General features: G+C 42.6%; 1 protein-coding gene across 4 annotated transcripts; it reads right to left on the bottom strand.

Moving 5' to 3' along the window:
• Positions 1 to 5,014: 5,014 nt before the first annotated feature.
• Positions 5,015 to 12,698, bottom strand: ZBTB14 (zinc finger and BTB domain containing 14). Of its 4 annotated transcripts, XM_045850329.1 has the most exons (4): positions 10,149 to 11,858; positions 9,978 to 10,056; positions 9,464 to 9,545; positions 5,015 to 8,139 (listed from the first exon to the last, which is right to left on the bottom strand). In XM_045850329.1, exons 3-4 carry the CDS (start codon positions 9,464 to 9,466, stop codon positions 6,793 to 6,795), a joined length of 1,350 nt encoding a protein of 449 aa, XP_045706285.1. In that variant the 5' UTR covers positions 9,467 to 9,545; positions 9,978 to 10,056; positions 10,149 to 11,858; the 3' UTR covers positions 5,015 to 6,792. The 4 variants fall into 4 exon arrangements, with proteins under 4 accessions (XP_045706285.1, XP_045706283.1, XP_045706284.1 ...); XM_045850327.1 differs by lacking the exons at positions 9,978 to 10,056; positions 10,149 to 11,858 and adding an exon at positions 11,883 to 12,698; XM_045850328.1 differs by lacking the exon at positions 9,978 to 10,056.
• Positions 12,699 to 13,579: the final 881 nt, after the last annotated feature.

Genomic DNA, 13,579 nt, shown 5'->3' with positions numbered 1-13,579 from the left:
ATGGTTACCAGAAGCCAGGGGTGGGTGGAGGGGAGCTTGGAGGAAGGTGATCAAAAGATAAAATTTCGGTTATGAGATAAATAAGTACTAGGGATGTATAACATGATAACTAGTTAGCACTGCAGTATAATATTTAGGAAAGTTAAGAGAGTAAGTTCCTCACAGTTCTTAGTACAAGGAGAATTATTTTTCTTTTTATTGTATCTATATGAGATGATGAATGTTAACCAAATTGTGGTAAACATTTCACAACATATGTAAATCAAACCATAACGCTGTATACCTTAAATCTGTACAATGATGTATGTCAATTATTTCTCAATAAAACTAGAAAAATAAGAAAACTGTTGTGGTCTCATAATTCAGTTTGGGAAAATAATTATATAGCACTTACAATTCATTCATTCCTCTTTTCTCAATGCCACATTTATTACAGACTATTAAATACAGAGCGGGGTAAAAGTAGATTTAGTTGTAAGTACATTGGGCAGAATTTTTTCTTGTATTATTACTTGTTAATTATTGTATTATTTTCCATAAGAACTGTAAATCTACTTTTGCTCCACCCTATGTAATCTATTTTTATACTAATCCAGGTCAATTGGTTCAGTAGCCTTCCAATCTGGTCACTATTTCCTGTTTCATACTTGCTGAAAGATTGCTGGAAGACTGAAGAATACAATAGAATATCTCAGTCATTCCGAGATTTAGGAGCAACAGCACCTACACACACCCTTCATTCAATTAAATGTAAACAGCATAAGAATGAAGTGTAATTTTAAGTTCCTCATCAACCATCTCCATCTGTTATACTGTTTGAGGTCAGTAATCTTTTAAATCAGTTATACCTGATCATAAAATATTTTAAAGCTAAATTTCCAATCTATTACCTATGGAAGAAATGAATTTATCTTTTGAAATAATAAGTAAGGGCAGGGTAAACTGGGCAGGGAATTGCCATATGCATTTTAGCTGAAGAAAGTAAGAAGAGTTATGCAGCTATCCCAAGGTGGTGATAGCCTGAAAGCAGTACAGATAGAACCTTAATTCAAGTTTTCTAGCACCTTTCAGAGAGGTGGGGATCTCCTAACATAACCACGTTCACAAACATTAAACATTAATTTTGACACCACAATAGATGGCCTTTGGTCTGGTGGGGTTTCCCTGGCTCACTGAAGAAGGGAACAGGAAGAAAGCCAACAAGTAGCTCTGTTCTTGTGCAATCATCCATGACACCCTATCTGCAGTTTCCCACATTTGGAGCAGCCTCTAGAACCAAAGGACGGTAAAACAATGTTGGTTTAGTATTTGGCTCCTTGCATGAGGAACCCCTTGGAGAATTCAAAATATGGGAACTGATTTATGATATAAACTTAGGGGCACCGTTTGCATTCATGCCTCTACCTCTCCTCCAGCTGCTCTCTCCCCCCAACAGTGGACTGAAGTTGGTAAGACTGTGTGCAAGGCCACAGCTGCTCCTTTGCCTGTTTAAGGGCATTATGACATGGTGACTATGGGCATAGGCTTTGGAGGCAACTGGACCTGTTCTATCCTGGCTCTGATAACAACTAACTGGTAGGACTTTTAACTTCTCTGAATCCTGGTATTCTCATCAGTAATAAGGTGCCTTAAAGTAGTCCCAAAGCACAGAGATCACGTATGTAATGCCTGATACCTGGTAAATATGCAACAAATGTTATGTTTGGGGGCTTTTAGGGAATACCTGCTCACTCTCAATTCTCATTTCAGAGTTGCTGCTGAGCATACCTTGTATTGCTCATTAAGCTCCATCCTCTAGGACTTTCTGAGTTAATATACCATGATCAAAGCTTCTGGAAGACCAGGTTATTGGGGGGGGGGCGGGGGTTGGTCTAATTTTCTTTGTATCAGTATCTTTTCTTGATGCCAGGATCTATTATTTTAAAGAAATAAACCATAGTCTCATATTCCCCTTTCCAAATTCATTATCAATGAAAAAAGTAAGAATCATGCTATAGAAATGGTAATATTTAACAAATACATTTTCTCAGTATACATTCAAAAAAGTCACTTGAGAATGTTTCTTGACTATATTAAAAACTCAAATTACTTTCTGAAGTATGTTCTAAGAACCAGATAAAAATACATACTGCAGCAGATTTTTTAAAATTAGGTACATTTATGACCATTATTTGTAAATCTTGTGACACTTTGTAAAACTTGGAAAGGTGACCAGTTAACCCCGTCCTGGATGGTAAGCTCTGTGAGGGCAGGAGTGTCTGCCTTATTCACTGCTCCATCTCCAGCATCAAGTCCAATGCCTGGCACATACGAGGCATTCAGTGAACATTTATTGACTGATTCTTTATAGAAAATACTTTTATGTAGGATTCATGGAAATGTCCTCCAAAGAAGAGCAAGTAAAACTGATTCAGTGAACTTGTATTCTGAACTAAAAGAAAAATCAAAATTATTGGGTATAATGTAAGACCCTTTGGAAAGAAAGTAATAGATCATCCTAGAATTCATGTAAGCCAGAAAGAGAAAGGCTGGGCGTAGTCTGAAATACACCCAGTTGTAGAAAAACAAAATATAAAAATTACCCCCCCAAACACATGATTTCACAGGGGACTCGAGAGGCAGCTCTCAAGACTGCAGTGCTGGCTGTGCCACCAGAGACAGGAGCAGGGAGCCTTGCAGAGGCCAGTGTACACTTGACTGTGTGCCAACAGCCTACTTAAACGATGGGAGATTACAAAACCAAAGAGAATCCTAAAATGAATACATTTGTGAGAAGAAAGCCGCAAATGGGTTTAAGATTACATAAGTGCTAGTATAAACACAGCTTTCACAGACATTTTCAGTTAAGACCAAAGGCGATCTAGTCTCCAGCTTGGGGCTGATGACCATAAAACTGACTTGTCAAAATCAAGAGAACTCCAGTCTGACTCTGCTTCTCTACTGAGAACGCTCTTTCAGGAGGAAACATTTAGGATGCACCTAAAAGGCAGTGGATGCTGGGCTAAATATTTTGTACTGGTTATCATATTTAATCTTCACAGCAGACCATGAGCCAGAACTACTAATTACTATTTTAGAAATGATAAAACTAAGGTTCAGGGCAGTAAAGACCGTGCCTAAATTTATACATTAACTGATAACCAGAACCAGGATCCAGTTCAAGTTGGACTATATGTCTTTCCACTAAACCACACTTCCCCCTAGTTATACTGAAAATATTTACATGAATACTGGCAATTGGGAATACCTCTTCAAGAGACCATGAAATCACACAACTGCCGAAATGTTACAATCCATCTAAATTACATCTAGAGCACTTAGATCAGTATGGTGACCTTTAAGGAATCATGGATAATAGATGATGGGAGAATACCACCTTCATTTCTAAAAATATGCTTAATACAAGACTGAGTACACTCTGTGAGGTGGAGCCAAATCTCTTCTGCCTTTTTATCTCTGGGATCCAGCCTAGGGCCTCAATACATGATGGATAAATGAAGCAAGGTATCTCTACATCTGAACTGTTGTCAAGCAGATGCATGTTTAAGTTTCTTCTGAATAGTGCCAAAGGGCAGGAAGTACCCAGTTACAAGGGGGTATACAAAAATGGTCACAAAATTAAAAGACCAAGAAGCTGTTAGGTCTGTGTCAAGGTGGGTGTGGAGCATTAGGGAGGTAGGGAGTTCCCTATGACTGAAAGTGCTTGTTGATTTCAGTCATTAGGAGGCTTCAGAATAAATGTAAGTCCTCAGCTCTCACTGTGATGGTTGTCAATGGTTACCTTGCCTCCCTCTGATGTTTTCATTGTCTCTCATACATTTGTGAGGTGTGGGAGCATGGTGAGCTTGGGTAATGAAGAAACTAAAGGTAAATGGCAGAGGGAAGGGAGAGTTCTCCATTGTCTTCCCTGGAAACCTCAGCACCTTAAATCCCACAACTCAGAACTCAAGATTAAAGCCCTTACATTAATTCTGCTACACCTACACAGGCTTTTATAATTGATCTAGAAACTAATCACCAACAGCATTACTCAGGAAAATGTATCTAGGTTCCCAATGACTGAGGTAGACAACCTTTTACAACATAACACATTAAATGGAAACTACACATAAATTTACATCATTCTCCTTCACCTCAATCTTTCCTATCAACAAAATAGGAGGAATTTATTAGTAGAACATTCGCTTGATGGCAAGTTCTGTAATTACTAACAATTTTAAATTTGTGATCAAGTTAATTAGCAGGTAAATGACCTAAAGTTTAGACGTCCTAAAATTCTCTTCCACAATCACTGCCAATACAATGCAAGTTGGCATAAAAGGTAACATCAAGTTGTAGGTAGATACTCTTGTTCAAAATAAAAAAGTATGTGACTTTTTTAAATAACGAAGAGATAGTAACACTGACATTTACAATTTCCTTACCCTAACATGACAAATTCAGTGTAAGGACATTTCAGAATTAACCCCATGACTGGAGTTATCCTTGAACTGCCTAAAATGATGGTTTCACAATGCAGGGAACTATAAAGGCCAGCTGGGTGAGAGAGGCAGTCTCAACGATCCTTTGCAGCCACCAAGAAGATAACAAGGGGGGAGAAAACGGGAGGGAGAGGGGGAGGCCTGGGCTGGGGGTAAAAGGCAGAAAATTGTACTAAAACAACAATTAAAAAAAAAGAAGATAAGCACCCTAACACACATATGAACCCAGTACCAGTGGTAGAAATTATAATATAAATATATCTCATGCAAAAATAGGACAAATAATATTTACATAATACAAATAAAGGACTAAAATTTAAGCTTTCTTTTTGGGGGTACCACTGTGACTATGTGGTTTCAATAAGGGTTAATGCCACGTTAACTTGAAACTCTGAAAAACCATAAAGATAGCATAGAAAATGCACGTTGGTAGAAACTTGGATGTGTGAAAGGTTGTTATGAAAAAATGGAAACAGGAATGATAGAATTATATTTTCTCATACATACTAAAATGAAGACCCAAAAACAGTTTGTTAAAGTAGCTATCAACAAGATGTTAAATTATTTTTCTTCTGCTTTGGTTAAAACAGCCTAGGAATATCGATCACTTCCCCTTCTACTAATAGCATATAAACAGTGACAAGACTACTTCTAGGATGGAAAAACAACTTTCTTCAAAAGAAATTAATTTTAAACTAAACATTTTACCAATAAATAAGTTTCTTAAAAGGCAGTATCTTCATCCAACAAGCTTGGCATAACCCATATATTGACTTAAAAAGTAAAATTTCTCCCAAATAGTAATTGCAGGTGTTAATGCAACAAACTGTGAAATGAAATTATTTTAATGTATCTTTAAAAAAACTATCAACCAAAAATAAATTTTAAGTCAACATTTTTCTAAAATTGTACATTCCAAAATAATTGACTAATGCTTTATTATAGAACATAATTCAAACTATTGTTGATATTTCAATATATTCCAAAAGAAATTGTTTAAAAATTTTTTCATACACCAAAATTGGAACATCATTTATAATTCTGTTACAGCTATGAAAAGGCAATCAACTCTACTTAAAACTGTAACCAGTGATGAAATATACTTCAAAAACATAAACATTTGGTCTGACAATCTTTAATATTGGTTAACAACAGACTGATGCTTCTTGCTGATGGAAGTTATTTTAATTCAATGTGCAAAAAAATGTGCAGCTGTCTACTTTTCCTTGAAATACCTAAGACCAACACTTCTATACTATTTACACACTTAAAAGATTTCAAATGTATTAATTTAAGCAATGATATTGCATCTCCTTTACGGATAAATCATATGCTACAGAGAGCACAAAAGCTTGATAACATTGTTAAGTTACACGAAGGTATCTGAAGAGGCATACCTGCTCTTGTCCTAATTTCAAAATCAATTAAGAATTATTTTGATCTAGGAAGTCTTGGAATTATTGCAAATGTGAAAACCTTGTCTGTGAGAGCCAGGTTCCTATCTACCCTTTTCTAAACCTTTCGCCTCTGGTCCACTCTACAAAGCCCACCCATTCAGAGTGGCAATGCCCCAAATAAGAGGAATGAAGGAACTCAGCCCCCAGATCACCAACATCTCTGTGGATTTGCTTAGCCTTCTGGTCTTGTTACCACATTTTTGGGGTAAGTATGGGCAATCAACCAAAATGGATGAAGAGACACTTCAGCAAAGCAACCATTATTTGTCCACAAAAACTGTAAAAAACAGTGATAGAAAATTAACAAATCAAATATAAATTGAAGAGCATTCCACATTTCCAGGCCTTGTTTTCATATTTGTGCAGTGTTCTTGGTCAACCACCAGTATTTTCTGTGTCTACATTAAGCACTTTTATTAAATTATTTAAAATGCTGTTTTGACCCTAAGTCACATATAATTGGGATTGGGAAATCAATTTACTCAATTATCACTCTGTGCAGCGTGTTCACCAGTGCAGCAGTGTAGGGAGGAATTAAAAAATGGAATAGAAGTCTCTCACTTCTGAACTGGACACAGGAATCCTCAAACTAAAACCATAAAAGAGAAAGGGTGGGACTTACTGGCAACATTAATACTACACACCAGACAGGACAGTGAAACTGTTTGGTCAGAACCAATCAACATCATTTCCTTGAAAAGTTTTAAAAACACCTAACCAGGCACTGCCTTAAGTCCAGTGAGTACAATGCTCCATAAGTTAAAAAAAAAAATACAGTGACCAATGTTCATTTGTTATGAACAATGCAACCTCAGTCTCCATGGGTCAGGCAAAGTGTTCATGTCCCACCACCTCTAGCTACAGGCTATTGTTTCCAACTGCTGCTCCGCTTCGGCAGCCATCGCTGCCGCCTGCAACTGTTCTGTCTCGCTCTGAATGGCACTGGGGGTAACCTGCTTCCTTTCACTGTGCATATTGTTCTCGTGCCTTTTCAGATCAGATGCCTTGGCAAACGCTTTGGTGCATGAGCCACACACAAAAGGTTTTTCCCCTCTGTGTCTTCGTTCATGATCTTTGAGGTGGGACTTGTGTTTAAAGGCTTTGTCACACATGTGACACGCAAACGGTCTTTCATTACTGTGAACCCTCTCGTGCTTCTTTAGGTCTGGGGCACGAATAAATGATTTTCCACACACCTCACAACTGTAGGGCTTATATCCCGTGTGGATTTTTAGGTGTTCTTTTAGGTGGGCCTGAGTGGTAAAACCTTTTGTACACATTTCACAAACAAAAGGCCTGTCTGCTGTGTGGAGTTTTTCATGTTTCCTCAATCTGCCTTCGTCAGAAAAGGTTTTACCACATGCCTGACAGGCGATCTGCTCCCGATGATGGCCGTAAAGTAAATACTCAAACTTCATGTCACTGGCAGCAGTTGTCCAGCCTGGTGTCTGTTCATCCTTCACTTCACTCATTCCATCATTAAATGTTAAGGCTTGAGGAGTCTGAGACCCCAAATCTTTCGATTCTGGGGTCTCCATGGATTCTACTTCCTGGCCATAGCAATTTACTTTTCGAACTTCCTCACTCCCCAGCTCTTTCAAGATTGCTTCCTGAACCCTGAGTGTAGTTGTAGGCGACTTGCCATCCTCCTGACTCGGCGGGGTGCCTTCTACGGTGTCATCAGATGGACTGTCATCTTGATCTCCAATTTCTTCCACATCATCATCCTGAGTATCAGCAGCATCTCCAATGGGGCGATTTATTTTGAGGCAATACTTAGTTTTGGACTGGCCATTATTTTCATCAGGACTAGACACATCACGCTTCTGAGAACAGAGTTTATCCAAAAATCGGATACCAAGAATCTGACCTGATGACATCATTAAGTTAACATCTTCTTTTTTCACAGAAATCTTTGCTGTGTACATGTAGTTCAGGACCTCTTCAAAGATATCAGAACGTAGAAAATCTATTTCTATGACTGAAGAGCTATCAACCTCAAGCTTCTTAAAAAGCTTTTTAAAGTAGGTGCTGCAGGCGGCAAGAACACATCTGTGTGCTCTGAATTTCACATCTTCAACGACAATAGCAATATCACAAAACTCTCCTTCCAGGCGTTGTTCGTTTAGTGTTTTCAGAAATAGAGTTTTATGATCATCGTCATTATATTTAATGGTTTCAGACATACTGATGAAAAACTCCTACAAAAAATTTTTAAAAAGAAAGTTTGATAATTATGAACAACACTTTTTCATACAGAAAACAGATTTTCATTTTATGATCAATTTTTTATACTGAACAATTTCAAAAAGTCATTCTGAGTGGTTTAAGAACATGAGTAGAAAAGACATCCCATCTTAGGGATTTCCATATTGTTACTTCTATTTATCTTCAGTTTACAAAGTATTTGCCTAGTTATAATTATAGCCAACTTTTACTAAGCACATGATACATACCAGGTGTTTTTCTATGTGCTTTGCATGTCTTCACAAATGTAATGATCAAATAAACCCATGCAATAGGTATCATTATCTCTACTTCATAGATGAGGTTGGGAACCTGCCCAATACTCTAGTTATTTAGTGAAGAGCTGGGACTCAATTTCAGGCAATCTAGCTCCAAAACCTGTGATTCCTGACAAGTAAAGGTAATAATGACAATTCAGTTTCAAGGTTTAAGAAACAGCTCTGAGGCAAAGATACACCAGTCCTGTCTGTTGCGCCTACTCTATTTTCACATAGAGGAAGGCTCAGTAAAATAAGTAACAGCGTTCAGTGTTCTACTTCCTAGACAGAACAGACAAATCAGTGTTGCAGAGCTAGAAAGGGATATCACTGCCAAAATATTCCATTTGATGTGGACTTCTAGTTTTTCCACACTGGTTTGGTTTGGGGCCAATGAATGAGGGCTAAGGTTTAATATGACCCTCAAAGAATCAGATGACATTTGGGAAGAGAGGCGATAAGCAGCTTCATTCCCTCTGGATGCCAATCTATCTGCTATCCAGACAAAAATGTCTTTAAAGGTTAGATGTACTTGACAAGGGCTGCAAGTATTTTACAAGCAAAAGGAATTTAGAACTGGCACAAAAGACATCTGTCACAACATTAAAGAAATTAATATTTTTAAAAGTATTATTTATTTATTTATCTTAGAGAGAAAGAAAGGGAGAGAAAGAGACACATCAATTTTTTGTTCCATTTGTTTATGCGTTCGTGGGTTGATTCTTATATGTGTCCTGATTCGGTATTGAACCTGCAACTTTAGCGTATCAGGATGATGCTCTGATCAACTTAGCTACCCAGCCAGGGCATGAAAATTGATCTTTTGAAAATAATGTATTCTGGTTTCTTTTCAAAAACATTGTTTTCCTTTCATTCAATACAATATGAGGAAAATAGACATTTTTCCCCAGAGAAATGTAAGTGCTAACACAATTGATATATGTGTATATCTACATACATTATTTTTAAAAGCAAATACTGAATCATAGTTTCAAGATTTAATATCCAAAGTTATAGTTACCATGAACAATTCAGGCTATTGTCTTAATGCTTGAAATGCCAAATTCTTCAGATCAGAATAACTGATCAGGGGCACGCCCGTCCTACAAGAGAAAAGGACACACAAGAGTAAGGTAGGATCTTCTTCTATCTAAAATTCTAAACAAGAATTTTTTAAAAATAAACTTTCCTTTCTTGTCCTGCCGCTTGCACATGTACCCATTTTCAGGATGGGGACAGAGGTCTAGCTCTGGGAAGACTTGAAGGAGAACAAGAAAGGGCTGCAGCACTTAGGGTGTGGAAAGACTGTGCACAGGGAATCAGAGGATACACTGGAGAGCCACTAAAGAATTTCTCCTCACAAACAAAGCCCATGTATAGATGTTGATAGCTACATAGATATCAGAAAAAGCCAGAAAGTGCTCCCTGCCCCCACCATTTCCTGCTAGGTATGTAGCCCTCCACATTTTTCTCTGGGCTAATACAGAGGGTATATCTATTTTTATAAATACAGAGAGTTATAAAAGATCACATACCCAACAGTTAATATTGGAGGATATAGTAGCTGCTTTCTTCTTCCTACACTTCTGTATGATGTAGCACATATCATTTAGCCTGCATGTGAGAACTGTAGGTGTTTTCACCTGTATCCCTACAGACAAGCTCAAAGATTTTAGATTTTTTTTTTTTTGAATTTTAACTCTTACCATAGGGACTCCATCCTGCAGACCAATATCCTGAAAAATACAAAAAGTTTCTTCTACTGAACAGTGACTACACAGATAAGGGACTGGGCTGCAACAGCCTTACGTAAAAACTGCAGTGGAAAACTCAAATCAGGAGACCAAAATCCTTAACACTATCAAAAAGTTCGCTCTACAGAAAAGGAAACACAGCAATCAGCTGCCTTAAAGCAGCAAGGAATTTTCTTATCTGCAAAGTGTGAGAACTGAGAAAAATTAGTTCTACAGATGCTTCGGAGTTTGTTTCTTAAATAGGGCACGGTCTGTAGTCACCCCAAAGAAAGCAACCAGGCCAAACTTCTACCGGGTCACTTCCTACTGTATTTCAAGGCTGTGGGATAAAAGTGTATGGACTAGAGAGAGGGGGGAATGACCGTATCCATCAGTGTGTTGATTTTTTTTTTCTCCTTTTTTGGCCAGGGTGTTGTTTGGCCTCCACTCTCAAGGTCTCTGAGGACCAGTTTTTTTTTTCTACTGAGATGTTCCAATTGCTAAGTTCAGGTGCGTCAAACTGGAGGATACCCATTGCCAGTATATGTGTAGCTGGTGAGAACACTGTAGCTTCAATTACACCTCCATATCAAAGCTGCCCCTTTATTATTGCTCTCCAAACCGTTGAGGAACCGAGTCGCCTTAACGGGGAGAGGGGGCTCCAGCACAGCCAAACTTGCCTGGACAGCCAGCCGCCTCCCCTACCCCAGAACAGCCGTGACAATGGCGGCGGCACGACTTCCCAGTCCAAAGCTCGCAACTTCGGGGTAGGGATAAGGAAAGATAACGAAGCGCAAGAGCCATCTAGCCTTCAGAGGTTCTCCAAGCCACCCTCTCGTTTCTTTCTGCCCGGAAAGTGGGGAAGTGGATAAGGCCGTTTGCATTTCTTCCCAAACAAAAGCTCGGCCTCGGAGCCGGAAGGTGAAAGAGTGACTTTCCCTTTCATAATCAGGCTTCCCGCGCAAGATTCTGGCCTCCGCTCTGAGCGCAAAAGGAAGAGCCCACGGCGGTCCCGGCAGCGGCAACGAGCGGGAGCGGGCGTGTGGCCCGTCTCCGCAGCCCCGCGCCGCGCCGCGCCCCGTACCGCCCGCGAGCCCGGAGCTCGCGCCCCGCGCACTCCCTGGCCGGCTCGCGCCGGGCCCTCCCCCGCCCTCCCGCGGCCGGGGGCGGGGGCGGCGCGCGGCCGGCTTCCCGAGCTCGGCGGGCGCACCCGGGAGTGCGAGCGTGGGGGTCCCGGCCCCCTCCTCCACAGGCAGCTGAGGGCGGTGCGGTGCGGTGGGGCCCCGGGCTCTGAGGGGCGGCGCCCGGAGGGCCACACTCAGCGCTGGGCTCCGGGCCGTCCCAACCCTCACGGCGGAGCGTTGCGGAGATGCGAGCGAGAACGGCCATGAACTCTGCCACCAAGGCTCAACGAGCGCGCGCCCGGGGCCGTAGCGGCCGCCGCCCGGCTACTGTTCCAGCCCGCTCACCGGCCTGCGCAGCACCCAGAACGCCCGTTCCCCACGCCCGGCCCAGCCCTGGCCCACGCCCGTTCCCGCTCGCACCGCGCCGCCGCCGGCCGCCTGCACATCCTGGAGCTGGCTGGTGCCCCTGAGCGTGGCGAGAACGCGCTTCTTCCGGGCCGCCCCGCCGCGCCAGCCGCAGGCTGCCCCCGTGCCCGCCTCGCTGATGGCCCGGGCCCCTTCCGCACCCCCGGCCCGCGCTTACCTGCAGCGTGGCACAGCCACAGACACTCGACGTGGGCTCCCCGCGCTCGCTGCACGCAGGCCGGGGACGGGATGGACGCGGGGCACGGGGGCACGGTGGGTGGCAGTGTTTTTGGATTTTTTTTTTTTTTAGTTTGGGGAGGGGGCGGGGTGGGGGGGGAAATCGTGCACGTCCCTGATGGTAGCAGCCCTCCTGCACGAGCACAGAATGTCTACCCGGCCTTGAAAACCCCCACCGGCAACCCCCCCTCCCCGTGCATGCGCGGTGCGGGCTGGGAGGAAGGCGCGCCGCCGGCTTGCGCAGGCACGGAACCCGACCGGGCCTCTAAATGGGCGAGCACAGAAAGGGTTAATCCGGGCCCTTCTGTTGCTTTCGTTAGTCTACGGGGCCGCCCCCATGAGAGCCCTGGCCTGCGCACGCGCGCGCACGCGCTCAACTAGGGGCGCGCGGAGCCCGCGCGCGGGAGAAGGGGGGGCGGGGCGGGGCTTTGGGAGCGAAGGACCGAATGCACGAGCGCTGCTCTCGGGCACCCGCCCCGCCTAGAGCTCCCGCCTCCTGCTCCGACTCCTGAGCTCCCGCCCGCGCCTGGCGCCTGCACTGGGGACGCGGGATCCCGGCGTTCCTGTGCGTGTGCACGTGCTTAGCGCTGTACGGCCCTCGGGCGCGCGCTAGTAGGGTGCTGCGGCTGTGGGCTTTGCCTTCGGCTATGGGGCGAACGCCCTAGGCACCCTAGCCTTCTGTGTACACCGAGTGACGATGAGACTAACGAACATTGGGTCTTGGGTGGTGTCCGTGTCGCATAATGTATACCGGGGAAATGGTAGGCACTCAATAAACGTTTGCCAAACAAATGAAAAAAGAGACATCTTTCATTTCGAGAAAAAGGATCGATCCCAGTCACCCAGGAGGAAAGGAACACCCCTGAAGATCTGGATCCCGCCAAGCCCGCACCCGCCCTCCAGCAATTACCCAGATATTCAAGGAAAAGCCGCGGGAACCTGGAGGCCATAACCCATCTCTAGCAGTCATGAACCTGGACTGGTTTTCATTTGCAGCTCCCTCGAGGGCTCCATTGATGTAGCACAGTTCTTACATCCCAGTTCAACAAAAGCAATGGCTCCATTGCTGTTGAAACCATGTCTCGTTCCCTGTAACGATGTGGTTGGGCCTGTGCCCGCAGTTGAGACCTGAGAAATCCCTCCAGCTCCTGCGTTTTTTGCTCACCAAAATACAGTGAGTTGGACAGCACTACCTCATCGCTTCAGAGTCGCTTTTGATACTGCATCTCTTAGCGTCTCAGAAGAACACACGTAATTTAACATCTAAAAATTAAAACAGGACCTTCCTCTTGGGATTGCGTGAAAATTACATGAGATAATAATGCTTACAACCAGAACAATGTAAACATTCTAAAATGATTAGCTGTATTAAATTCTAGAGAAATTTTATCTGGCCTCAGCAGATTTTGGATTATTAATTGACATTAAGTTTCAATGTTTCACAAGGTACTTTTGAACACATCGTTTTTGATGTTCACAAAAGCATGGAGATTATAGGTGTACTGAACAAAGCAGGAAAGAATAGAGCAGTCCTAGAGTCAGGCATACTCACTTCAAATATTGGGTGCATTGTTTAATTTCTCTAAACCTTAGCTTCTTATCCTCTGAAATGAAGATAAGAAAAGCACCCAAAGGGCA

The sequence above is a fragment of the Phyllostomus hastatus genome, unplaced genomic scaffold (assembly GCF_019186645.2).
Source record: "Phyllostomus hastatus isolate PE091 unplaced genomic scaffold, TTU_PhHast_1.1 phas_contig_80, whole genome shotgun sequence".
NCBI classification, from domain to species: Eukaryota; Metazoa; Chordata; class Mammalia; order Chiroptera; family Phyllostomidae; genus Phyllostomus; species Phyllostomus hastatus.
This window is presented reverse-complemented; position numbering and strand designations above follow the sequence as displayed.